Raw genomic sequence first — 27,547 nt, forward strand, 5'->3', positions numbered from 1 at the left:
GCTCCACTGGGCTCCCTCATCCCTCAAACTCTGCCTTGGTCAGACATCGTTCTGCCTATGCCACAGACTTCCAGGCCTCCATCAGCTTCTTAGACTTTCGTCCACATGGATCCGCCTGCCAAATCTCCACCATGGCTTCTCCTTCCCTCAACTCTGCTGTGGTCATTCATCCTGGCTTTGCTCTGGGTTTCAACCTGCCTCCTTTTGTTCTCATCTCCTCCCTGCCTTTCCCACCATCATCACTGCCCTGGTCTCTCCCGCCGTTGTCTACTATTGGTAGACAACGGCGTTTCCTGTCCTTCGCCAGCCCCTCATCTGCCTCCAGAGCCCTCAATATTCCTCTAAGATCAGAATCAAGAGAAACTCATGATACATTCAGAAAATATAAGAACTGATCCAGAATCATTGTATAACTAATTGATTTATTGTCCCAGCCCTAGTTTGCATTGGTGTGACTATCCCAACACAGATGACCTACACATGATCAATGCAAACAACTCCTCCAAAGCCTGTGAAAAGGTAAGATTTCGATAAAGAAAGCAAAGTAAATTTAAATCATACTAAAAAGAAACAAAGATACAAAACAGTAAAAAAACAAATGGTTAGATACTTTAGTTATGTCACCTTTATTTATATAGCACTTTATACAAGATTGTTTCAAAGCAGCTTAACAGTGATAACAGGAAAATTATGCATTTCGGCTGTTGTTCAGCTGAAGTCAGTTCAGTGTTGATTCAGTTCTGTTGTAAAGATCATCAATTATTAAATAAGTTCATTTAATCTATAAAGCAGTTCTGCAAAAAATTATGTTATTGTCCAGCTCAGCTCAGTTCAGTTCTTATTCAATAGTGACAGTACAGTCAGATCAATAAAATTGTTGAATATTAAGTGCCCTCAACTAAGCAAGCCAGAGGCACCAGGAACAAGGAAGCCAAACTCCATCAGGTGAGAAAAACTTGGGATAAAGCAGGCTCAGTCGGGGGGCCAGTTCTCCTCTGGCCAACAAACGAACACAGTGTCATTTTGATTCATTATGACTTTGGAATAACATGTTCCCCTAAGGCATTCCTGTTTACAGCTACCTCAATTCCACTTTGGTCCCAGAGATCCCTTCGCGGTCCATCCGATTCCAAGACATTCAGCTGTGACAGGAATGTCAAATGTTCCAAAAAAGGTTTGTGTCATGGATCAAGCCAGAGCTGGTGCAAAGAAGACTGCTGTTACTCCTGCCACAGATGTTCCTTTCACTGCGGCTAAAGGGGCTCAACCTTCGAGTCTTCGAGCAGGTGCCTGAGGTCATCCTCGTACTATATCTCCTTGTCTTCAGTTTCCCTGGGCCTGCCCTGGTCAATAACCACAAATAATATGCATGAACTGACTGAAAAAAAATGGTATTGTTAATAATCTGCTGAAAACATGTTTTATCGTCCATCTGTTTGAATCCACACGCTCCCATGAGAAAAGTGCAGCCCACCCAGAAGCAGTTAAGTTGAAGAAACAGGTAATTAAGATAATATAAACAGAGAAGAAGAAAAAAAACCCTGCAAAAACCTTGTTTTGTGCATGTAAGCATGTAAGTGCATGTAAGCATAACCACTGACTGGCTCATCTTTGGTGGTGTGATGTTTTGGGGCAATATGTTTGGAGGCATTGGAGACTTAAAGGATTTGTTCACTTCTGAATTATAATTTACACATCCCCCGTCATCCAAGATGTTCATGTCTTTCTTTCTTCAGAAAAGAAATAAAGGTTTTTAAGGAAAACATTCCAGGATTTTTCTCCATATAGAGGACTTCAGTGGGGTACAATGGTTTGAAGGTCCAAATTGCAGTTTCAGTGCATCTTCAAAGGACTCTACATGATCCCAGCAGAGGAATAAGGGTCTTATTTAGTGAAAAGATCTGACAAGACCCTTATTCCTTGTCTGGGATCATGTAGAGTCCTTTGAAGCTGCACTGAAACTGCAATTTGGACATTCAAACTGTTGTACCCCACTGAAGTCCACTATATGGAGAAAAATCCTGGAATGATTTCATTAAAAACCTTAACTTCTTTTCGACTGAAGAAAGAAAGACATGAACATCTTGGATGACATCAGGAAATTTTAATTCTGAGGTGAACTAATCCTTTAAATATTTCACTGACACTACACTTAAATTCCTCTAGAGGGCACACATGTAGAAGTAGTAACCAATTCTCTGATGGTTTGCATGTCCTGAGTTAGATGTGTTCCTGTGTTAACATATTTTGTTGGTCCTGGAACAATATTCCTGTCCAAAAATTGAATCCTAACCATATCCCTACCCCTAAACCTAACCCAACCCATAAGTTATCCCTAAAATCAGAGAGAAATGATAGATGAATTACACTGATGTTGAAACACCTAACCCGGGTTGTAAGCCTAAACTTGACATAAACTGTAAACTTCTCCCTCAAATCTGATTGGTTGTTTGGAATGTTGTATGATGCTTTGTATGATGTGTACACATATGTGCTACACTCAAGCATCTCTGAAACCCTATACAGGATAAGTGGTTTGGAAAATGAATGGATGAATGAACAGTTGCTTTGTTAAGTATACACGCATGACCCAGTGTGCAAATAAAAGTTCTATGCAAACTAGCAGTGTTTATATGTCACACTGTGGGCACACACCAGAAACACATAACACAAGGTATGTACAAAGACTGCACATTTCAAATCTCATTAGCCTCTCATCACAATACCATGAAGTGTTAAATACATTTTTAGGAAGATTAGGGCAAATTAAGCCATTTCTAAAAGCAATGGGTTCACCCAATTATAATGGTTCCTACACCCCTGAGTAAAAGCCAAATCAGGTCACTTATGTCAAAAAGTGGAATGGATGAATATGACTCAAATAGAAGATTTCCTGAACAGTATTGCAAAAGTTGAAAACTCAACAGAAATTCCACACTGGATACACTGATGGCTGGGACTGTGAATGAATGCTGCACTGCTAGGGGCACATTGTTGATTCTTTGAGCAAATTGTACAAAATCACAAGTGCCACACCCTGTCTCTACTTTAAAAGAGAAATTATGTTAGTTCTGCAGCACACACAGTTTAATCTGATTTAAGTTCTGAATTTATCTGTACCAGACATTCATTTACAAATAAATGCCAAACAAAAAAAATCTAATACTGAGTATAGTACCGTACATTTAGCGCACATTTAACTTTACAAGTTGTTTTGGTGTGTCATTTCTTTGTGTTTCTTAGCAACTTGTGGGCATTCAACCACAGGAGGTGCACAAACCAGCTCAAATCAGAGTTGTAGAACAAGAATGTTTAACCAATTAAATACTAACTTCTCCTTTTTTTTAAGAAAATGCATGTAATCGATACATACATTTGCTGTAAAAAGTCTTCAAGCCCCTGTTAAAATGGCAGGTTTGTGATAAGTAATCTTTGTAAAAGATTTTTTGCAAAGAAGAGCAAAATAAAATTGACAAATCAAGATGTGAAGTTGATAAATGCTTACTCAAAACTGGGTGCTCATTCAAAGCACATCTGCTAAGAATTTGTTTCTGGTTGCTTTATCACACAAACAGTGAAACTGTGACATGATTTATCTTGATTTCATTGTTTACACCTGTCATTTTAATTTATGTATCAATGACTTAAAAACTGTAATACTTGTTAACCAAGCAGTGACATAAGAAAAGAAACATTGTGGTTAATAGCAATGAACCGGAATCTGGTTAAGTCATCAAGTCACATGCAGACATCCTCACAATAAATTTTGGCGACATTACACAACACACATAACACAGCCTTTACTGGAAAGTGAACAACTGGCTTTGCATAAAACACCTAACAGCTACAGTACTCGTATTGCTTAATCATAGAACATTTGTTGTATGTTCAGAAGTTGAACATGGAGACTGCTGAATACTGGTACAACAAAACACCACCAACATATCCAGGTGAGCTACATTTTATGTATACAGTATGTAACTACAATATGTTTGAATATATTTATATTTATCTTATTTTAATAAGTTTGTATCACATAAATGGCATGTGTACTGCAGTGTTTCCTGTAACAGATTTACCAAAATTCAGTAAAAAAAAGAAAAGAAAAAAGAAAGAAAACACATCTCTTATGCAATATTTTGTATACATGTAAAAATGCACATTTGTCGTATGGTTTAAAAAGGTAATGTTGTAATTAAGAAATTATCAATTCATTTCTTAAACAGATTTTTTCTTTGCAAAGATGTAAGCATGTTTACATGGCAATGCAGCAAGATATATTTGGAATATCCCAATATGTGTACAAAATGATTTTCTCTTTTCAAAGTCCATTTTGTTTGTGCACAATGTGAACTTTATTTGTATTTGGAAAGATGATATGTGTATTGGACTTACCTTCCCACGCTGTTGAACCATAACCTTAATGTACCTTTCGAGGTATTACCTGTGTGAGAGTAAGAAATAGTAGTTATTGTTTTAGGAAAGCCCCTATCTGAGTGACTCTCTGTTTTATATCTTTCTGCAGAAGCAGAAAGCACATTTCATTCACCTGAGTTAAGGATTGTGCTGCTGGGACTTTCTGGTGTTGGAAAGAGTGCAACAGGAAATGTAATACTGGGCAGAAAGACTTTTAAAGAGACCAGAACCAGAGTGAGTGAGATACAGAGAGGAAGAGTAGAGGACAGAAACATCTCAGTCATCGACACTCCAGGTTTCTTCACCACTGAACTGACTGATGAAGAGCTGCAGAATGAAATGATGAAGTGTTTCTCTTTGTCATCCTGGTCTTCATGTGTTCCTGCTGATCATCAACCTAGAAAACATGAAAGAGGAGGAGAGGAATCTTGTGAAGCAAATTCAGAAGTACTTTGGACCACAAGCTTTTAAGTTCACCCTGGTTCTGTTCATTGGGAGAGAACAATTGTCCAACAAAGAATGGATGGTCTTTATGCTTAGTACAAAATTTCAGGAACTAGTCAGACACTGCAGAGATAAATATCATGCAATAAACAGTGTACATGAAATTAATCCAGCTCACATCACAAAGCTTCCACAGAAGATTAATGAAATCATCAAACAGAATGATGACCATTAAAATAATGAGATTTACCTAAAGCATCTGACATATATCAGAAAAGAAAAGCAAAAACTGGAGGAAGAAAAGGAGGACAGAAGACAACACAGAGAAAGAGACAAAACAAGAGCAAGTAAAACAGTGCGAGAGAGACATTTAAATGTGTAATAGAAAAAAACATAAAGCAAAGTATAGCTCATGTGAGAAGAACAGAGGAAACTCAGGTACAAGAAGAATGTGTTTTTCAAGAAAACATGAATGCTGAAGCAAGGGATAGTAGCTTATTAGTAAGATCACGAAGATTCTCATTCGAAAGGATGGCAGAATTAAATTTCCAGAAAGTGACAGAAAGGAAAATGAGAAGAACAGGACAATGGGAGCAGAAGAACACCCAAGCAGGTGAGAACTGTCTGTATTTTATTAAATTTACCTTGAATGTCCAGTTGAAATTATCATTTTTAAAGGAGTCATATAATGCAACTTTTACAAGATGTAAAATAAATCTCTGATGTCCCAAGAGTGTGAATGTTAAGTTTTAGCTCAAAGTACCCCCGTTAATTTTTTATAGAACGTTAAATTTGTCACTTTTTGAGGGTGAGCAAAGATGCTCTGTTTTTCTGTGTGTCCCTTTAAATGCAAATGAGCTGCTGCTCCCAAGAAGAGGGCGGAGTTTCAAGAGCTCATGTTAGCAGTGTCGCTTACCTCACGCAGACTCACTGACTCCTTTTACGTTGAAACTTGAGTCGGACAATGATGGAGAGACTCACGAATAAGTGACAACATGTAGAATGCAACTGGACGTTTCTGAACGGTTAGTTGATGAATTTATGTACCTGATGCGGAGATAACTATATCTTAAAGTCATTGATTAGCATATTCTGTCATGATAATCTATAAATCGTTTGTGTGGGAAATGCCTACAGAGCTAGAGAATATATGCTGAATGAAGATAGAACAGGTATAGTTTAGTTAAATTACAGTTATAACTTATGTTGGCATCTTGCTTTTATGACATGCTATTGCATACTGTATTGCAATAACATGGCCTAACCCCCTTTGTTGCGTGTTCTTGGAGGCAGGGTTTATGTAGGGTTAGGGTTAGTGATGTCACTAACCCAGGAAGAAGTGCATTGTAGTCCCTACCAGCCATTTGTTGTAGTCCTTAAACAGAGAATTATTATTTATTTATTTATTTATTTTTATTTTTTATTTTTTTGGGGGGGGGGGTCGATATCACACACAGTTTCTGCCAATCTCATGTTAATCTCGAGTACGTATAGAGTAGTAGTGCATCCTTCATATCTCCGAAAAGTCTTTAGTTTTATAATACAGGTGCTGGTCATATAATTAGAATATCATCAAAAAGTTGATTTCTTTCACTAATTCCATTCAAAATATACAGCTATACGGCTGCGTTGACCTTGGACCTCAGAAAACACAGTGGACCAACATCAGCAGATGACATGGCACCCAGTGGTGTATAAAAACCATACTTGAGTAAAAGTATAGATATCTTGCCAGAAAATGACTTTGGTAGATGTTAAAGTTGCTGTTTAGAATGTTACTTAAATAAAAGTTTTAAAGTATGTGATAATTAAGTATGAAAAGTATTTTTTTATATATTAAATGTACTTAAGTATTGAAAGTAAAAGTACAAGTAAATGTAAAATACAAAAGGAGCAAAAAAATATAAAAAATTGTTCTATACACAGTTTGAGCAGCAAGATTGTGTTCAGTTTTAACTCTCTTACATTTTGTTTCTTTAAATTGGCTAAAGGTTTATTGTAATTTTTATACATAAAAAATACTAATATATTAATTATACATTGATGATTCGTTCATGTTAATTCATAGTGCATTATAACTAATGCAAGAGACAACTTTAAAATGTTAAAATGTAAATGCTGAAATTAACAATGAACAATACTTTTATTAACCTTATTTAATGTTACAAATGTACTCTTATTGTAAAATGTTACTGTTTCATATAAATCCAAACAGTCATTCTTAAAAATTACCATCTTTACACACAAAGGCATAGCATGGGTCTATTATATGTGTACTTTCACACATTATTTGGATCTATTTTAGAAAAATTGCAAAATTTTCGTGGTCTTAAAACAAAGTGACTAGCGCAAAGCCGAACGAAGCGTGTTGATGGGCATGCTCTTGCTCTCATGCTCTGATGTGTGCGCGCTCTTCCAGAAGGGCCATACATAATAAAGGGCCATACTCAAAAAAATAAATTAAATTAAATTAAATTTAAAAAAAAATGTGTGAAGTTTGTGAGGAATCGGAAGAGTATTTTTGGCACTCCGTTATACGTCCAACTTGTGTTTTGAAACGTTGGCCATGTTTAGCATGAGAATCTAACTCTTTAACAGTGTAAATAAGTCAGAATGCAAGAAATAGCATTAGACCCCCCCTCCCCCCTTTAAAAGAAACTATCTCCCTTTGCATTGAACTTTGAGCATCCTAACAGATGTTGTTTATGCTCTAACAACATTACACACTAACTAAAGTTAAAAAAGTTACCACCACCCCTTTAATTCAGTTTAATTTACATGCACATTTACATTACTTACTGTAGTGTTATCCATAACGTCCTTCATAAAAGCACTATTGGTTACAAACACGTCATATTGATAAGTAAATCAAGAAATATTAATAAATTAACTTCATAAACCCCAATGTATGTTGCTCAACACATGGTCATGGACACCATGAAGAAAAAAAAAATACACACACACTGTACTTTGCTTTTATCTTCTTCAATCATGTCAGATCTCAGAATTGTGATGGTGGGGAAAAATGGAGCTGGAAAGAGTGCAACAGGAAACACCATCCTAAGAGAAAAAGTTTTTAAAGAAAAGTTATCTTTTAGATCTGTGACTGGAAAATGCAGTCAATGTCAGCAGAAAGTAGAAGGTAGAATCATATCAGTGATTGACACTCCAGGGCTGTATGACACATCAATCGGTGAACAGGAACTGAAGGATGAAATAGTGAGGTGTGTAGAAATGTCTCTTCCCGGTCCTCATGTCTTTCTACTGGTCATAAGACTGGATGTGAGATTCACAGATGAGGAGAAGAACACAGTGAAATGGATTCAGGAGAACTTTGGAGAAAATGCTGTACATTATACTATCATTCTTTTTACTAGAGGGGATCAGTTGAAAACATCTATAGAGGAGTTGACAGAAAACAAGCAGGTTAATGAGCTAATCAAACAGTGTATAGCTGGTTATCAGGTTTTCAGTAACGCAGAAGAAAACCAAGCACAGGTTAGCAATCTGTTATAGAAGATAGACACAATGGTGAAGGACAATGGAGGACAGCATTACACAAATCAGATGTACCAGAGGGCTCAGATGAAAATCTGTGAAGAAGAAGAAGAGAGACAGAGAGAGGAAGAGACTGAGAAGGGAAGAGGAGCTCACGATAAGGAGGGATGAACAGAGGAGACTTGTCAAGACTGCTAAAGTGGGGGCCCATATAGGAGCAAGTGTTGGAGGAATGATTGGAGGCACAGCACCGGCAGCTAGTACTGGAATGGCACTACCACTTATAATCACAGGAACTGCAGGAACTCTCGCAGGAGCAGCTTGTGTAAAAGTTATTGCAGACACAAACAGTAGCAGTGCAAAAAAAGCAGCCAACAATAAATAAACACTCTAAAAAAGAATTGTTGTATATAAAACAAAGATTATTGAAGTACGTTTTACTAGAAAATACCATTTCAACATTTCATGTTTAATTCAATGTTACTTGCAGTTTTTTTGTGTTACTTGCAGAGTGAAAATTGTCTCGACACCTATTTTTTTTTTCTTCAGTTTCTTATCTTAAGCTTTTTTAATGGGTTTAAAATGGGGTGCAAGTGGTTTTACACGGAAGGGGTGAAGAAATCTAAAGCATGTTGATAGCATAGAGCATTAATATATAGTTATTCCAAGTCTACTTGTCGTTAGTAAAAGCATGAGGTTATTCAGACAAGAGGATATCCTTAACAATAATTCAAACATTTATAAGTCACTGATATGAACTGTTATAAAGTGTTCTCAATACTGTGTATGCTTAACTCTGTACACTCTTACGTTTTTTGTAATAATTTGAAGAGCCTTTTTCCAATGGAAAAGGTACAACTTTTATGTAATTAAAAAGGTTCCATGGGTGTTAAAATATTCTTCATAGAACCGTTAATGCCAATAAGGAGCCTTTATTTTTAGAAGCATAGGTCTGAAATTCAGTTACTGGCCTCAAGCTAACCTGATACAGTAGCATACTGTATGAATGAGATTCATGAAATCAGTTCAGAGATTTAAAAAAATAAAAATGCACAGATCCAATCACAACAATCTATTGTAACATTGACAATCTACAGTGTGTATCAGGATGTGCTACCAACACTGTATACTAAGATGATGGTCATGGTAGGGTATAAGGTTAGAGGTTAGTATTTGTTTCAGCATTGCGTATGCAAACAGCTATGTGTCTGACAACAAATACCTTTGATTTCACAATGTATTATAACATTTAGTTGATCTTGTCTGCAGGGGCGATTCTAGGATTTTGATTTTAGGGGGGCTCAGCCCCCAATAAGGGTATGATTAAAAAAATATTATTTGACTGACTGTTGCTCATTTGCAGACGTACTCCCGCACGACAAGAAAAAATGTTGTATATCCATCTACAATGAAATATAAATTATTTTAGTTTTTTAGCCTTTTAGCCTTTATAATCAACAATACGGTTGGATATTCATAAAGTCACCCCATGAAAATTGATTTCATTTTAAGTATTTTAACTAACCAGCTAATAATCATTAAGAATATAGACAAACCATGTATTAATGTAATTGTCTATTGGCAATATGATTAATCTGTTCTATATTTATTTCTATTTATTAAAAATAACAACATGAATTATCAATTTGCCACTTCTATAAATCAAATACAAATCTAGTATAAATAGTATAAATCAAGAAAATCAAAAATCCCTTTACACTCCTCCTGATTCATTATTACTTAATACAAAACTATATTTAATAATACAAAACAAAATAACTCCACATTCTCTCTCTGGGCCATCTAGTGCTTTCATACAATGATGTGTGTCATTTCTGTGCATGGCTGCATAATGTAATGTCAAAATGCATTATAATATGTCTGTAATTGTAAAAAGTAAATTAAAATAAATCATGATCGTTTTCTGAATCTAAAGTCAGTGGTGGACGAAGTACACAAATCAAGTACTTGAGTAAAAGTACAGATACGTATAATAAAATATTACTCAAGTGAAAGTATTTAGTACTCGTTTTCAATTTAACTTGAGTGAAAGTACAAAAGTACTTGATTTTTAATGTACTTAAGTAAAAAAGTAATTGATGAATGTTTATTTTGTAATTTTATATAGGCCACTTATATAATTTAATTTAATATTATATTATATATTTTATATAATCCTATTGCTCAAAATAATTATGAATGATTATGAATTGTCAAAGATACATATGGCTAAATACATAACATTTTAAAAAATTGCAGCAAGGGGTAAGATGAATGTGCATGTGTTATTTTTATTTGTGTTAGAGTTGCACGATTCTGGATAAAATTAGAATAAAGGTTTCTTTTTGTTTCTTTTTTGTTGTTGTTGTTGTTTGTTTCAAATAGAAATCATGCTTCCCCTACGATTCTGAATAGACAATTAAACAAAATAGCCTATAATTATTTACTAGAGGACAAAATATTAATTGCTGCAGACAAATTAATTTAATTATTTAAAAAATGGGTTTGAATGAATGATTCAATGACTCACTCATAACTACTTCACTTTTATCATTAGTGGATTAAACAAATAAATCTTTTGAATGAATCATTCATTGTCAAATACATTTTAACAGTCACTTGTCGCCTCCTAGTGCCATAACGATGTAATTGACACAACCGTTATTTGAAGCACCAAGTTAGTTTTAAAATGTGATTTGATCTGTTTGAATCGAAATCGCGATCTGTAGACACATTGATGTGGACGTGTCAGTGGGCTTAAACAGATCGCCCTTTACAGCAGATTTAGTTCAAAAACAACTGAAAGTTGTGACCTAAATATGATTTTCAGTTACAATAATTAATCCTAAAATTCAACATTAGTATGCTGACTTACTTTTCACCATCAGATATGTACGCACTCAGAGGATCCCCGGGTTCTTGGCTAATTTTCAGATTTGTAAATTCATTTACTGGAGCGTCCTTTGAACGGATCATTGAATCAGTAACTTGTTGACTCGATAACAGCTGCAATACGATCAGTCCAATTCGCTAATGAATTGTTGATGTGATTTGTGAACCGATTTAACAGGATGATTGAAAAGAATCAGTTCGTGCACGAAACGTCTCTGAGCATGTCATAATTTCTTCCATTTAAAATAATGAGTAACGACATGTTTTATGAAATGTAGTGGAGTAAAAAGTACGATCTTATGCTTTGGAATGTAGTGAAGTAAAAGTTGCTAAAAATAAAAAATACTGAAGTAAAGTACAGATACTTGAAAAATGTACTTAAGTACTGTAACGAAGTAAAAATACTTAGTTACTGTCCACCACTGTCTAAAGTATGTTTTCATGGGTGTTAACCACTTCATTTTTGTAGGAATAAAAAACAACTATCACACAAGGGTTGAAGGTGAACGCAGCGAAACGTATTTGTATTGGATGAGAAACCGAGCCGTCCCGTGTGCTCCCAATGCTCCAGTAACATTACATTATGTAAACTGCAATGCATTTATGACAAAGAACTGCACCGATGCAGATGTAATATCATAGCATTAGCAATCTATCAATAAATGCACGCACACGCGACACACACCTTGTGCTCTCTGATGTTCGCTCTGCTCGGCGCCCCTGCAGATTAAAAAATGCGCTAAATCCAAGCAGACTCAGATAAGGGGAGGAGCCAAAACTTGACGCAGCTTGCCGCCGTTTCAAATTAGTTTTTTTAAAGGGGACTGAAGCGATCAAAAATTTATTAATCAAATATATTTTTTAGGGGGGCTGGGCAGAAGTTTAGGGGGGCTGAAGCCCCCCTAAAAAGGGCCTAGTGACGCCCCTGCTTGTCTGTGTCCAGTTCATGGTTTGCAGTTTTGATTATATTGTCTAAGCATTTGTAATGTTCTACCTGTCTTTGAATGGTATTTTCTTTATGTAACTGATTTTGTTGGTGAGTCCATGGTTTTGATTCTTCTGTCTATTAAGTTTTGCAGACTGTTTTTGTTTAAATAAATGATTAAATAATGGGTTCATAAACTTAAAACTGCCTGAGAATCCATAATTACAAATATTTAAATGTGCACATAAGTTCCAGTTAAGTTAAATAAAATAACTAACATTAACAATTTAATCTCCAAGTCATTCTCCAAACCACTTGTCCTCTATGGGGTCGCAGGGCCAGTCAAATTATAAATTTAAGTAGATTTCTGAGTAGATTTTATATGGTTTGTGTACTTTTATGACTCTAATATTCTGAGTGGTGACTGCAGAAAATTAGGGTAAAGTTTATGGGCAACACTTTACAAGATGGTTAACATTAACTTACAGGAACTTACAATAAACAATATCTCTACATCATTTATTAAGCTTAGTTAATGTTAATTTCAACATTACTAATACTTTATCACATCAAAAGTTTGGTAACACTTTATTTCACAGTGATTGTTGTTACATGTTACATGTACTTACTATAGTTACAATAACAGTAAATTGTAGTAATAATAATACATCTTACCTAATGCATCTAAATCTAGTAATGCATATAACTCTAAACCAAACCCTAACCTGTTAAAAACCTGAATATCAGATCAGCTAACGGACAAGACACCTCAGCATTTGGATAATAGACAACAGATAATAGCTTCTCTCCAGCTCAGTCCAGTGGTGTCTCAGAAGTCCACGGGGTGATGGTAATTCACCCCGATCCAGAAAAGTGACTTTTGCTTCAGGTGATGACAAGATGGAAAAACTCCTCCAAAAAAGGATAAAAAATCTTGCTGCGTAATCCATGTTGGGTCCGGTCATCTGTCACAGGCGGCTGCAGGTCAACAGACAAATATGAAGAAGAAGGTTCCAACACAAAGCTTTAAGAACCTGTTGAGTCTCCTCAATTCTAAAATTGGATGAAAACCCCCGTCTCGCTTTGGAACCAGCAAATATGTTGAGTACAGAGAATAACTGTTGCTCAATGTCACCAAGACCCAAGGATTTGACATTGTGCTCTCCCAGTAACTCAAATGATGTGTCGTAAAACGTCCGACCACCGGCTCTAGTGTCTCTGGCCTTGAAGTTTCGGCCTTTTGAATTTGTGAAGGGATGCTGACGTGGACACCCTGGAGAAAGGTGGGGGGCTGGACTACCATGGGGGTGACTCATCTGGGCATTGTCAGAACCCAGAAATCTCTGAGCCCTGAAACTAGATTAGAGGGCACATGGCGAAAACGTGGTTGCACAGGCGTGTAATGGCGATGAGTAGGTGCTGATTGCATTCTAAAATGTGGAGTATGCTGCACCTGTGTTAGCTGCTTAGTGGTCACAGATAGCTTCATGCATCTTTCCAACACCTCAGATACATCTGGACCAAAAATATTTCCTGGAACAATGGGTAGATCCCTCAAGGTCTTTTTACAATCCTCCAGCAATCTGGCCTGAGCAAGCCATACCTGCTGGCGAGCAGTCACGAGCATTGCAATGAGAGAGCCCAGTTCTCATGCATGTCACAAGCCCCATGGCCAATAAGGCTGTTTGCAAAAACCGTGGGACAGAGGGATCCACCTCTACAGACTATAAAGTGTTGGAAGCAGCCAAAATTAGTTGGCAAACAGTGTTGTCAGCATGAGTGATGTAGGCCGCTGACTCACTTTCGTCAGAATCTGTGTGGCCACACTGAACACTCGGGCATTGGGCGATCCCTTGCACTGCTTTGTCTGGTGACACCACCAGTGCAGCAACAGGCTGTTCGACTTAAGGTACACTCCACACTCCAATGGACTCAGCTTCTGCTATTGAAGTCAGAGTGTGAGCAGTCTAGGAACACCTTTTGGCCATACCTGGTCCTTTGAGGGCACTCAAAAATTATGAAGACCTTACATGCAGGCATAGCATAGGAATCCATAGGAGAAGGTCTGCGGAAAGACAATCTGGGCCACTGCTATCCAAAGCACTTCCAATGAGTCAACCACCGGGGGTAGAGCAGTCCCCGAAGAATGAAGTGGTGAGAACCACCAGACACTGTAGATCCCACTTGCTTGTCCAACAACTCAGAAACTTCAGTGGGAAGATTATCCTGGAAGCACATGTAGACATAGCGTCAAGGTGGGGGCTTTGAGGAGTATTAGGTGAAAAGGTAGGCTCTTCATTAGATGAATGTGAGTGAGCATCCTCAGTGGAAGCCACAGCAGCAGTAGAAAGTTTTGCTGGTTGGAGGTTTTGCAAGAGACGTTTCATCTCCACCATGTCTGATGAAAGGCAGCCAACTTTCTTTGACAACAGGTGCCCAGCCAAATGACTGCCACTAAATATATAGTTGTCTGCAACAGAAAAATGTCATCACAACAAACAGGCAAACTCATCTACTCTCTAGTCTCCTTTCACAGCATCATTTAATACTCAATCTCGGGCAAACTATTCTAACTTAAACACTTGGTAGATTTTCATTTGTTTTTTCTTCTCCAAATTATATGAATTCTACAATAACTGATTATTATTTTAATTTTTTTTATAATGAAGGCATGCTATTACTTCCCTAGCAACAATAATAAGGTCAATAATCAGGTAACTGCACATTTCCATTTGTAACAATTTAGATTCTATTTCCACACTAATTGATTGATGGCTTGGTCCCTCAGTATACTTTCTCCCCAGTATACTTTCTCTGCCAGCACAGCCAGTATCTAAGAACGGCACAATTTCAGAGCTCCCTTTCTTAGGCTGCACTGGTTGCAGAGCATCTTGCCCAGTAATGTTCCTGTCAGTGCCCAGAGGTTTGCTATGGACCTAATCAAAGTCTATGAACCCAAGGCCTTTGGGTCCAGGTCACTGCCAAGGTAATTGTCATAGCTCATAGTCAGCATCCAGAGATGCCTCGGTCCATGGCTGGTGTCAAGGCCACTCCAGTCCCAGAGATCCCTTTCTTGGTCCTCTTACAGACATTCTTTTAGCAGCTGTGATTGAAACCTCAAATGATCCAAAGAGGGTTGTTTCAGAATAATAAAAGAACATTTCAAAACACAACCAGACAGTTTCTGATTACTTTAATGAGATTAATAAAGGCAGTTAGGAATACATTTTTATTGCTTAGCAATAACAGTAAGATCATTTAAATGCACACGTTTCCATTTATAACAAAACGTCAATTCTGTTTAACAACATTCAATATAACACTGCTAAAATATATATTACAGTTTTTCATTTTATAATACTTCCAAAACTAAAGAACCGAATTGTCACTAAGATGATTAAAAAGTTAGTAACAAAACTTTTGTTATGCAACAAAACTTTAAATACCATATCAATAAAAAACTTAATAAAAAAATGAGGTAGCCATATTGTAACAGTTACATGCATACACTTCTGAATACCTCATTCAGAAAGCTGAAGTAAAACATCAACTTAATTAGTTGTTCATTGCGCACACATTCCACCTCAGACACACACTTGCAATCTCACTCATGTGCATACAGATATGCACACACAAACTGGATTCCGGGCTGATGTCAGTTTCGAGATCCAAATAAATGGCCCACACTTATTGAAACAAATAGAGCTGTGAGGCAAGAAAGAGGGGGGAAAAAGAGAATGTGAGAAAAAACAGAGATAGCACATACTGTAAGTTTGCAGGGCTTCACAAAAAGGACTGCCTGACGTCCCAGGGCCAGCGTGAAAGACGCTTGGGACAAGTTGACAGAACTGTCACTGGCCAGATCAGCCAGTGCTGCGTCATCACAAAAGCTGATCATTTACATGTGTTTTTAAGTCTTGCCAGTCGCCATGAAACGGGAAAAAATAATAATAAAAAAAAATTTAGGGATGGGACTTTGTCCATCAGGAATTGATTGGACTGTTGTGGTTTGTTATTGCTGTGATCTCATGTGAGTGACAGGTTGCCCCGCCCTCACGCCAGTAAACACATCATCAGAGAAGTCATTGCAAGCATGGAAAGGAAGTAACTTTGATTAAAGGTGGATAAATCATTTACAATTAATACTGCAATATTTCATAAAAAAAAATAAGAATAGTCAGTTTTGATTCATGGTGACTTTTAACATTTAAGCAATTTAAACCTTTCAAGAGCAAGAAGATGAGAAAGAACTTTTATTTTCAGACTGCTTGATACATTGTTTAAAGTATTTATTTCTTCTTTAAACTTTGAGAATATTTGTCATTTAGGGTGTGAATGTGCATGCGAAGTTGCGATACTTTTCGAAAAGGTTGTACACATTTTGTTAACACTTTATTTTACAGTGTCATTGTTACATATGTTACATGCAGTTACTATTATAATAACGATAAATTATGCATAATTACATGCAACTAACCCTAAACCAAACCAAAACCTAATCCTAAACCTATAGTAAGTATATGTAGTTATTCAATATTACTCAGTACTTAAATGTATAATTACAGTGTAACAAAGACCCAAATTTACTTTTTTTTTTTTTTTTAAATTAGTGTTGGGTTCAAATTGACCCACTGTTGCTTTATCCAGCTGATTTTCACAGTCAAAGAAAGTTTTTGGTTGTTATTTTTTTGGATCACAATTACTAGACTGTAAGAGCACTAAAAAGTAGTTTGAGAAACCCATTTCTTCCTCACAAAGAGAACCAGACATAACAAAAAGGCAGAGGAAGAACAGCAATAAACACTACTTACACCAAGTACAAATAATGTTAGATAGCCTTATGTACTAATTTGTAGTTATCTGTACCTCAGTGTGCAAATGCTACAACTAGTCATGACCCCCCCAAAAACAACAACAACAACAAAAAACATGTTTTATAAATGTGTATGTACAGCTAATTATGATCAAAAATACAGGGGTCAAATTGACCCCCAACACAATAGAAATTAGAGGTATGAATCTTCACTTGTCTCATGATTCGATTATGATTCAGTAGAAACAATTCAATTATAAAATGATTCTCGATGTATCTTTTCCTCCAATTCTTTTATTAATAATAATAATAATAATAATTACTAAATTAATAATCACAGTACAGTTGTTTGTTATTTTATCTTTGTTATTAAAAATATGATCAAAGCTGCAAATAACAAGTAGAGCATTTGTTAAAGAGACAGAAGCTAATTTAATTAGCAGTGCTTTACATTTTTTCTATTTAACAGAATGTTAATAAAATGTAAAAATCATTGCATAGACTTTAGTGCATTAATTACAAATAGATTGATTATTATTAAAGTTACAATAGTTATTCAGAGCAGAGAGTGATTCCCTCTTCTCTTTTGTTTTTTAATTATTTGACATTAATGCCACAGACGGCAACATTTTATTATATTAATATCTAATGCATGGATCTAAAACAGTGAGACAATGAATACATGAATTCAATTATTCATTCATTCATTCATTAATTCATTAACAAAGCAAGTGGCTATATTTATGAATGGATTCATTGAATCATTGACTCTCCCGATTTGTTCAAATCCGCAGATTTGTTTATTAACAAAACACCACTGTGCCTTGCAAGTTCTGCTGTGGCTTTCGTTGGAACTATTATTTCATTGTAAAATAGACCAAACAATACTGACAGTACTGTTTAAAATGTACATCACTTAATTTTTTGTTGTTTGTTTGTTGAACTGTTGTATAAAATCAATGTCACATTTGCAATTGTGAGGATATTCGGGAAAAATTGCATTTCTGCTTGTATGTATATTTTTGTATCGAGGAGAGTTTGAGTCTTAAATCGATCTTTATGCCTGTCTGTGTCTATATTGTTCTTCGTGCTATAAGTGCTAAAACCACACTTTTACAAAGGAAGACTACTCTACACACAGCCTATCATATGCACACTGCTTGTGTGGATATGCATCATTGAAATCAGTTTGTTATCTTACAGACATAAAATGCAGACATTTGTGCACTCTACCTGTGGCCTCAGTGTAGAGTTTGGACTCATCAGTGCTGGTCACTTTGCAAGTGATGAATGTTTTCCTCCTCTCTATTCGATCCAGAGCGCTGTGGATTAAAACCACACTACCCAGAGGCATTGGACTGTACAGGAGAACAGAGTTAGCTGGTGAGATCACAGATAATCAATCCCTAAAGCCACTGTAAACTGGAAAAATAAGGGTACAACTACAACTTAAAGACTGAAGTACTGAAACATTAACTCACTTGCGGTAGTCGATGTTGAGATTGGCAGTCATAATGGGTCCTGACAGGTAACCAGCAAGAGTACCTGTCACCGTGTCAATCATGGTGGCTATGGCTCCACCGTGGACATGCCTGACACACAGGAAAAAGGTGTAACATCCTTTCCTGTTCTCTCATTCTTCACAAATAAAAGGGTGGCAATCAATTTTAGGCAATAAACGTAGAATAGTGCACCTCCTGTCCTTACCCAGGTGCACCCTCTAGTAAACGTCCTGACTGAAACACACAAACGCAGCTCTTCTCCTCCTTATTGACAAACACCACATATTCAAAAGTTGCGCCTTGCTCTTTAACACTTCTTGTGAAAAGTCGATTTTCGGCCTGGATGAATTTGCTGAGGTGGATGCCGCCTACCAGACAGAAACAACGTGACATTTGCTTTTACACTCAATATCATGTCATTTTATTTGACTGATTACAGTGACTAGGGGTGTGTTCACACTTGTAGTTCAGTTCTCTTGGTTCTTTTGCCTTGGTCCGGACCAAAAAATTATACATTTAGTCCTGGTTCGCTTAGTATTCATTTTTAAACACAAACCTAAAGATATACAACAAAAAATGGCTTTTATGACGTTACTTTTGTGATGCAACTTGTAGAACATACAAAACAATGCTGGTTGCTGGGCTAAATGTGCGTGCGTATGATGGAGCAGACAACTTGTGAAGAGTTTATAAAATGTGTAAAGGGGTCAAAACAGTGGCAGGAATCCCGCCGTCAAACACACAAATGAATATCTGCTGCGAGGAGACACAGCCTGTACCGAACTGTGATGGATAAAATCATGACTATGATGAAAAATAACAGGTATGCTTGAGAATTCTGTCCTTTTTAGGGTCGCATCTTGACCTCATGTCATGGTTTTGGTTCATTTATATATCTTTGGTCCATTTTGCATTCATATTTCAATAAGCCGCACCAGAGTTCATTTGAAACTGGACCGAGACACATCTTTTCAGGGGTCTTGATCCACTTGTTTGGTGTGCACCAGGGCTCGGATGGCAGTCTTCACACTTAATCAAATGAACTGCACTAATAGAGCGATCACACCAGAGTTCACTTTAATAAAACTAAACCTGCCAAGTGTGAACACACACTAGAAGTAACTATGCAAATACAATACCAGTAGCATATTTAATGGAGCGGTTGTAGCTGGGCAACTTCCTCCAAGGCCCCTTTGTTTTCTCGCCATTTTCATTGTCAGTGTCACAGAGCGCAATATAATGATCGTAAGCCTTGCGCATCTCTGGACTCCACGATGAGTTGGGCTGGCTGAAGTCCCGCGGACGAGAAGAGAACGGCCACAGCGGAATCGTCTGGAAAAAAAGAGTGACATTAAAGTTAGTTTTCAATAATGTACTATTCTTTTAAATCAGAGCAATGTTGCTACTTGAACTAAAACTATTAATTATCTTGAAAGAAAGATAAAATACAATAGGAAAAAAATTAAATAGCGAAACACAAATATTCTTTTAGTTTAGAGCAGTTCATTATATTAACTAAACTATTAAAATAGTTTTTGCTAACTGAAAAAGCTGAAATAAAATAAATATGTAACCCTGGACCACAAAACCAGTCGCACAGGTATAATTGTAGCAATAGCCAACAATACATTGTATGGGTCAAAATGATTGATTTTTCTTTTATGCCAAAAATAATTACGATATTCAGTAAAGATCATGTTCAATGAAGATATTTTGTAAATTTCCTACCGTAAATATATCAAAAATGTATTTTTGTGAGTGGATATGCATTGCTAAGGACTTCATTTGAATAACTTTAAAAGTGATTTTCTCAATATTTGAGATTCCAGATTTTCAAATAGTTGTATTTCGGGCGGCCAAATATTGTCTTTTCCTAACAAACCATACATCAATGGAGAGTTCATTTACTTAGCTTACAGATGATGTATAAATCTCAATTTCAAAAAATTGACCCTTATGGCTGGTTTTGTGGTCCATGGTCACATATTTATTATAAGACAAATTTTATTGAAATCTGATAAAATCTGATATTTAATCAAAGTTTGGTAACACTTTACAATAAGGTTGCATTACATTAGTTAATGCATTAGCTAACATGAACCAATGAGCAATATATTCTTAAATAATCTTTGTTAATGTTAGTAAAAATCTAATTTATTGTTTCTTCATGTTAGTTTGCAGTGCATTAACTAACAAGTGTTAACAAATACAACTTTAGATGTTAATAATGCACAAGTAAATGCTGAAATTATCATTGACTAAGATTAATAAATGCTGTTAACAAATAAAACCTTATTGTAAAGTTTTACTAAAAATTATAAGTGCTGTCAACTAACTAAAATATGTATAAAAATAAAACAATATTTATTTATTCTTCAAATAAAACACTAAAATGACTAAAACTGAATTAAAAATAAAGTTAAAATGAAAATAAAATTACAAAATTAATAAAAGTACAAAAGCATGTAAATAAATTACTAGAACTAAAATTAAAATAAACTGAAAACATAAAAATAAGTTAATTAAAATAATAAAAACTAAATATGCATATAAATAATACTAAAATAACACCGGAGAGGTACGTTAGCCAGGTAAGATTGCTCTTATGGACAAAAAATTTTGAAAATACGACTAAATTTTGCCAATGTGACAAATGTAGTCATTGATGGCAGCACACCAAACACTACACACGAGAGTCAAGACCTGCTCATTAAATGATTAGTTCACTTTCAAATTAAAATTTCCTGATAATTTACTCACCCCCCATGTCATCCAAGATGTTCACATCTTTCTTCAGTCGAAAAGAAATTAAGGTTTTTGATGAAAACATTCCAGGATTATTCTCCTTATAGTGGACTTCAATGGCCTCCAAACGACTGAAGGTCAAAATTACAGTTTCATTGCAGCTTCAAAGCGCTCTACACGATCCCAGACGAGAAATGAGGGTCTTATCTAGAGAAACCATCGCTCATTTTCTAAAAATATTAAAAATTATATACGTTTTAACCATAAATGCTCATCTTGAACTAGCTCTCTTCTTCTTCTCTATTTGAATTCCAGCAGTGTAGACACTGCTAAGTGTATTACTGCCCTCCACAGGTTAAAGTTTGAACTAATTGTTATATACTTGCACTAGCATATTGAATATGACAATTTAGTTCAAACTTTGACCTGTGGAGGGCAGTAATAAACCTAGCAGTGTCTACACTGCTGGAATTCAAATAGAGAAGAAGAACAGAGCTAGTTCAAGATGAGCATTTATGATTAAAACGTATAAAATAAAAAAAAAAATTAGAAAATGAGTGATGGTTTCTCTAGATAAGACCCTTATTCCTCGTCTGGTATCGTTTAAAGCCCTTTGAAGCTGCAATGAAACTGTAATTTTGACCTTCAACCGTTTGGAGTCCATTGAAGTCCACTATAAAGAGAATAATCCTGGAATGTTTTCATCAAAAACCTTCATTTCTTTTCGACTGAAGAAAGAAAGACATGAACATCTTGGATGACATGGGGGTGAGTAAATTATCAGGAAATTTTCATTTGAAAGTGAACTAATCCTTTAACATGACTACAGAAGGAATATGAATTTATCAGCAGTTCAAAACAAATGGGAACATGAAATCGTTACCGAGATCGGCCGGACGGTCTTGAATGAGGACTTCAGGTGCCGGTGTGTCTCTTTAAAACGGACTCCGTTCAGTCCATTACAGATCTGCTGCTGGCCGTGGAGATGACCAAGTCTTCTCGCTATCTGTCCTAACATGTTTTCAGAGGAATGTAGTGGCTATCACTCCAAAACAAATACAGAAGATGTCTTATTCTTCTAGACAGGATAACAGCCTCAATATCTAATTGCTACAACAAATGAATATGACTTTGTTGTAAATGATGTAATCAACTGAAGGCATTTCCACCGCCCAGATTTCAACACGTTTGCCGCGTAGTCCTTTTGAAGCAATAAACTGGAATACTAAAGGAAGCCTTTATCAGTTAGTTAACGACAGAACATTGTAAAAAACGACTTTAAAGCCAACTTTAAGGTGGAAACACAAGATCAGCCGGTGAACAGTGTGACATTCAGATTCACGGTCGTCATCGATGATTGGCCTGTTCAAGCACGCGGAGTGAAAACGCATGTCATAACAACCACGTGACAGTAATTCATACGTCTGATTGGTGGGATGAAGTGTTACAGCATCCTGTGTGTGTCTGTTGCCACAACAACCCGTGGTTCCCGTACTTTCGCACTGCTGGAATCTACTTTTGTGTAATTTTACATTTAGCAGTTGTTTACCTGCAGCTGATGCACAATGTTTGGTCGAGAGGCGCGGCGTTCAACAAACAAGTTTGTGCAGAGAGAGAGGGACAGAATAAGGGTACAGAAATGCGGTTTGTCTTTAATAACATTAGGGTCCCCCAGAATAAAAAAAAGATTATTAATAATAATAACTTAAATAACATTAACCGAAATTACTACATTATAAAATGATTAACATATACTACCGTTCAAAAGTTTGGGGTTAGTAGCCTAATATTAATACTTTTATTCAGCAAAGTGTATAAAACTAGACATTTATAATGTTTTCAATAAATGCTGTTCTTTTGAACTTTCTGTTCATCAAAGAATTTTCCACAAAAATATTAAACAGCACATAAATACAAGAAATGTTTCTTGAGCATCAAATTATCATATCAGAATGATTTCTGAAGGATCACGTGACACTGAAGACTGGAGTAATGATGCTGAAAATTCAGCTTTACCATCACAGAAATAAATTATATTTTAAAATATATTAAAATAGAAAACTAGTTATTTTAAATTTGTAATAGTATTTCAAAATATTACAGTTTTTGTGTCTTTGATCAAATGAATGCAGTCTTGGTGAGAAAACTTTTATGTAGCCTATAATTAATTAAATGTTTAATAATATCATGTATGTGTTATATATCTTCTCTACAGACCCTCAGATGTACATGTACATGTGTACTTTTATGCTTATATATGCTTAACAGATTTCTTTTTTTTTTTACAGAAAGATGAAGCGATTGCTGACAGGAGTGCTGAGCTGGACAGGTGTGTTTAAACTGATGTAAAATCATGACGTTTTAAGATTTAGGGGCGGTTTCCCAGACAGGGTTTAAATTAAGACAGGATAGGCCTTAATCCAGAATAGTTAATCATGGTTTAAAAAATGTCTTTCTGAAACACAGTTTAAGTACAGATTACTAAAACCTGGACTATGAAGTCCAGACTTAAAATAAACTAGAAAATTTAAAACCAACTGTGCTAATCTGAATTAGCATGAGAGAGGTTGCCTAGAAAACATGGAATGAACCAAGAAAAGAACTGAGAAGCAAATCCAAGGAAAACAATGGCATAAAAAAAAGACTCCAATATAAAAACTTAACTAAACAAGAGACATTTGTTTTAAAGCAAGCAAAATACATCAGCTGTGAAAAAAAAAAAAAGAAATGCCTGGAAATCTGTTTGTAATGAATTCTATATATAATAATAATCATATGATTATTAATGATTTTGTTTTGTCCTTTACATAGCAACAAACTAAACGTAACTATTTACACATGTGATAATCGGTGTTGGCAGTCTAGAAATGATATACTGGTTTGATCCAAAGTATTATCATAGGGGTTGCTTCTTTTCATATATATATGTATATTAAAAAAAGGGGGGGGGGGGGGGGGAGGCAATTCTTGTTAGCAGGTCCTCAACCCAAGCACAAGCTCAACACTTCACTACAACGGTAATCTCCAAAAAAACATAAAACCTTTTACATAGAACATTAAACAGTAAAACATCTCTCCATATTCTCATCTTTCTAAAAAAAAAAAAATGCATAAAATAACACTTTTTCAACATTTACTCTCTCACTTGAGCCCAGTGCAAAGCATGATGGGAAGTGAAAGTCCTGTTTTATTGGGTTACTTGATTGAAACGTTATTTCAAAATGAAAACATCAAGTGAGTTCTAGTAACCATTTCAAGTCAATTTAACATGATGCAATCACATTTGAACAAGAAACAATGGTGTTAAAACAAAATAAATTGTTTAAATAAAGTGAACAGCATCAAAAATAAATAAAAAATATACATGCAGTGTATATAAATATCAATATATATTCAAGTAATACATGTGTCTTCTTTGAAACACAGCGTTAATCTGAAGTTAAACCTGCCTCCTGGTAGGTTTAATTTAAGCCTCAATTTAGTCCTGGAGTAGCTCTAGTCTTCCTCCAGGAAATCAGCTTTTTAAACTCTGGACTAGACTAAGTCTAGGACTATTTTAAACCATGACAGAGAAAGCAGATTTCTGTTAATCTGGCTTAAAGGGCCATTTTATTCTAGGACTATAGGCTTAATCTCTGTCTGGGAAACTGCCCCTTAGTATTTTAGAAATTTAAAACAAAGAAACATTATCATATATCATTTAAATGACTCCACGTTAGTTGAATATATAATACTGATATACATGTACTTGTTCCAGAATCAAGAGTGTGATGTTAAAAGCTCAATTCGAGTGTCTCGGACTTGCTGTTTATGAAAAAGCCCTGAAGCGCAGAGAGAGGACCAAACAGAGAGAGATGGAGTTGTGGAATACTTCTCTCACTCTGGTCAGTAGAGATATACAGTTCTTCTACTTTCTTTTGTTTATCTGAAAGCTTTAAAAATGTTCCTTCAGAAAATATAAAATAAATGGGTGCATAAACAAAATAGTATCTACATCTTAACATTTATGACTATGTTCTGGTTTCACAAACAGGGCTTAGATTAAGCCAGGATTAGGCCTTAGTTCAATTAGGACATTTAAGTTGCTTTTTTAAATCTGCTTTAGAAAAAAACATTACTGTATGCATCTTGAGACAAAACAATGGCACTGCACTGACATATTTAAGATATTTAAGCTTCAAAGGGCTTTGAACGATACCAGACGAGGAATAAGGGTCTTATCTAGTGTTGTAGCAAATCAACTCCGACTCTACTGCATAAGAGACAAACACGTCCAATTGTCTTTAAAGCTTTTATTTCTTGCAAGAAAGGTCAGACAGGTGTCATTTGTGTTTCAAAAATGAAAGAAAGTTTTATGGGTTTGGAACAACATGAGAGTGAGTGACTGATAACAATGTTATCACGTTTGGGTAAACGAACCCTTTGAAAGAGTAGTTGCAAAACAGTTTATCATCAGTAGGGGGTGGTATAAAGACACAAGCATTAGTCAAATTGAATGAGGAAATACAGTAATTTTTATGGATCTTCAAGTTTCCATATTAGTGTCTTATTACGGAATCCAAATAGTTTATCTTCAGTTTCCCTAGTTCATTTTTAGTGAGCAGGTTTATGAAAGATGTAATAACAGCTAGATTACACTCTGACACCCTGCAGTTCTGTCAGATATTCAAACAATTGCTTACGACAAACACCAGGTGTCAAATGAGGGGATTGGAAACAATTAAATGATTCAGTTTTATTTAATTTGTTTATTCACGCTTCCTGTAGTTTATCCTGTAACAGACTGGACAAACAGAGTTATCTTGAGCACTCATCCTTATTGTATCTAGGTCCTATGACAGCAAACTAACAGGAAAATGCTTAACCAATACTGAGGAACAGGGTTATTTTGCCAATGTTTCAGTGTTTGCGGCACTAAATAAAATATTTCATAATATGCTTGGCAAAAAAGCATATCAATTCAATGTAAAACCATTTGCTAATTTTAGTATTTGTTTCCCAACATTCTAAATCCAACATCCAACTTAAGAATGCAGGAAATGTTTAAATTTGTTGTTGTTTTGTGAACCGGCTCTATTATATACCACACCTTCTCAGCAGTTGTCTCATTTTTTTGTGTGATATTTGCATTGAAGGAAGATTCAAATATAGTTTTGACTTGTAAATGTTGTTGATATTGTCAGCAGCAGGAAAAGAGGTAAAACTTTACAATAAGGTTAATTTGTTACCATTAGATTATGTATTAACTAACATTTACTAACCATGAGCAATACATTTGTTACTGTATTTGTTAATCTTTGTTAGCGTTAGTTAATCAGAAATGTCATTGTTCATTGTTTGTTCATGTTAATTCACAGTGCATTAACTAATGTTAACAAATACAACTCTTGATTTTAATAATGTATTAGTAAATAACAATAAATGCTGTAGAAGTGCAGTTCATTATTAGTTCATGTTAACTAATGTAGGTAACTAATGTTAATTAACGGAAAAGGTTATTATATCCTGTGTTTCTACAGGCACGGAGAGAAGCGTTACGCAGGTTGCTGGAACAGGAGAGACAGGTGCACATCAGAGAGCTGAGCAAGATTGGCCTGGCCATTTATCAACAAAGAGCATAAACCATTAAAACATATTCACAGCTTTATAATACATGGTTTGTATATGACCGTTCAGAATTGATTTTATTCTGAAGTTCCCTTTAAACACACAAGGAGCAGTCACAATAAGTTCAAGAATAATTTATTATTTATTTGAAAGAAGAATTAAAAGGGCAGTTTCGTGTCTATCCTTGTTTTGTTTAACTGGTCGAGGTTTATATGGGGTTTAGAAAGTAATTAGCAATGCAATACTTTTTAGAGACAGTAATTCATATAGTAATCTAATTAAACTATTGAAGATGCAATTAGTAGCTAATTAATTACCTTTTTAGAGTAACTTACCCAACGCTGTAGTATCTTTCAGAAATCATTCTAATATTTTTGCAAAAACAACCCAAGTTGGGTTGAAAATGGTCAAACCCAACAATTGGATTGTTTTAACCCAGCAGTAGGGTTAAATGTTTGCCCAACCTGCTGGGTAGTTTTATTTAACTCAACAATTGTTTAAAATTTACTGTATTGCTTAATTAAAATTAACCCAAAGTATGTTGGAAATGAACATTTATTAATGTTCAATGAATAATTATTAAACAATAAACATTTATTAAATTGCTTGAATTTATATTAATAAAATATTAAAGCTTATTAATAAACATTCACCTTTTGTCTATTATTGTTGTCTCTAATTGCATCTGGTTTTTAATTTCCCAAC

The 27,547-nt window shown here is 35.4% G+C and overlaps 1 protein-coding gene, 1 long non-coding RNA gene and 2 pseudogenes across 2 annotated transcripts; 2 read left to right on the forward strand and 2 right to left on the reverse strand.

Moving 5' to 3' along the window:
* Positions 1-681: 681 nt before the first annotated feature.
* LOC137030957 (uncharacterized) lies at positions 682-4,625 on the reverse strand. The gene is made up of 3 exons (XR_010896483.1): positions 4,550-4,625; positions 4,396-4,444; positions 682-1,343 (listed from the first exon to the last, which is right to left on the reverse strand). It is a non-coding gene; the product is annotated as an uncharacterized lncRNA (long non-coding RNA).
* On the forward strand, positions 3,888-27,539 carry LOC137030950 (GTPase IMAP family member 5-like; annotated as a pseudogene).
* Positions 7,071-8,743, forward strand: LOC137029081 (GTPase IMAP family member 9-like; annotated as a pseudogene).
* them4 (thioesterase superfamily member 4) lies at positions 15,016-22,628 on the reverse strand. The gene is made up of 6 exons (XM_067401481.1): positions 22,119-22,628; positions 19,630-19,822; positions 18,696-18,858; positions 18,470-18,580; positions 18,222-18,346; positions 15,016-15,880 (listed from the first exon to the last, which is right to left on the reverse strand). The coding sequence occupies exons 1-6, from the start codon at positions 22,251-22,253 to the stop codon at positions 15,831-15,833; spliced, it is 777 nt and encodes a 258-aa protein (XP_067257582.1). The 5' UTR covers positions 22,254-22,628; the 3' UTR covers positions 15,016-15,830.
* Positions 27,540-27,547: the final 8 nt, after the last annotated feature.

The sequence above is a fragment of the Chanodichthys erythropterus genome, chromosome 2 (genome assembly GCF_024489055.1).
Source record: "Chanodichthys erythropterus isolate Z2021 chromosome 2, ASM2448905v1, whole genome shotgun sequence".
Classification (NCBI taxonomy): domain Eukaryota; kingdom Metazoa; phylum Chordata; class Actinopteri; order Cypriniformes; family Xenocyprididae; genus Chanodichthys; species Chanodichthys erythropterus.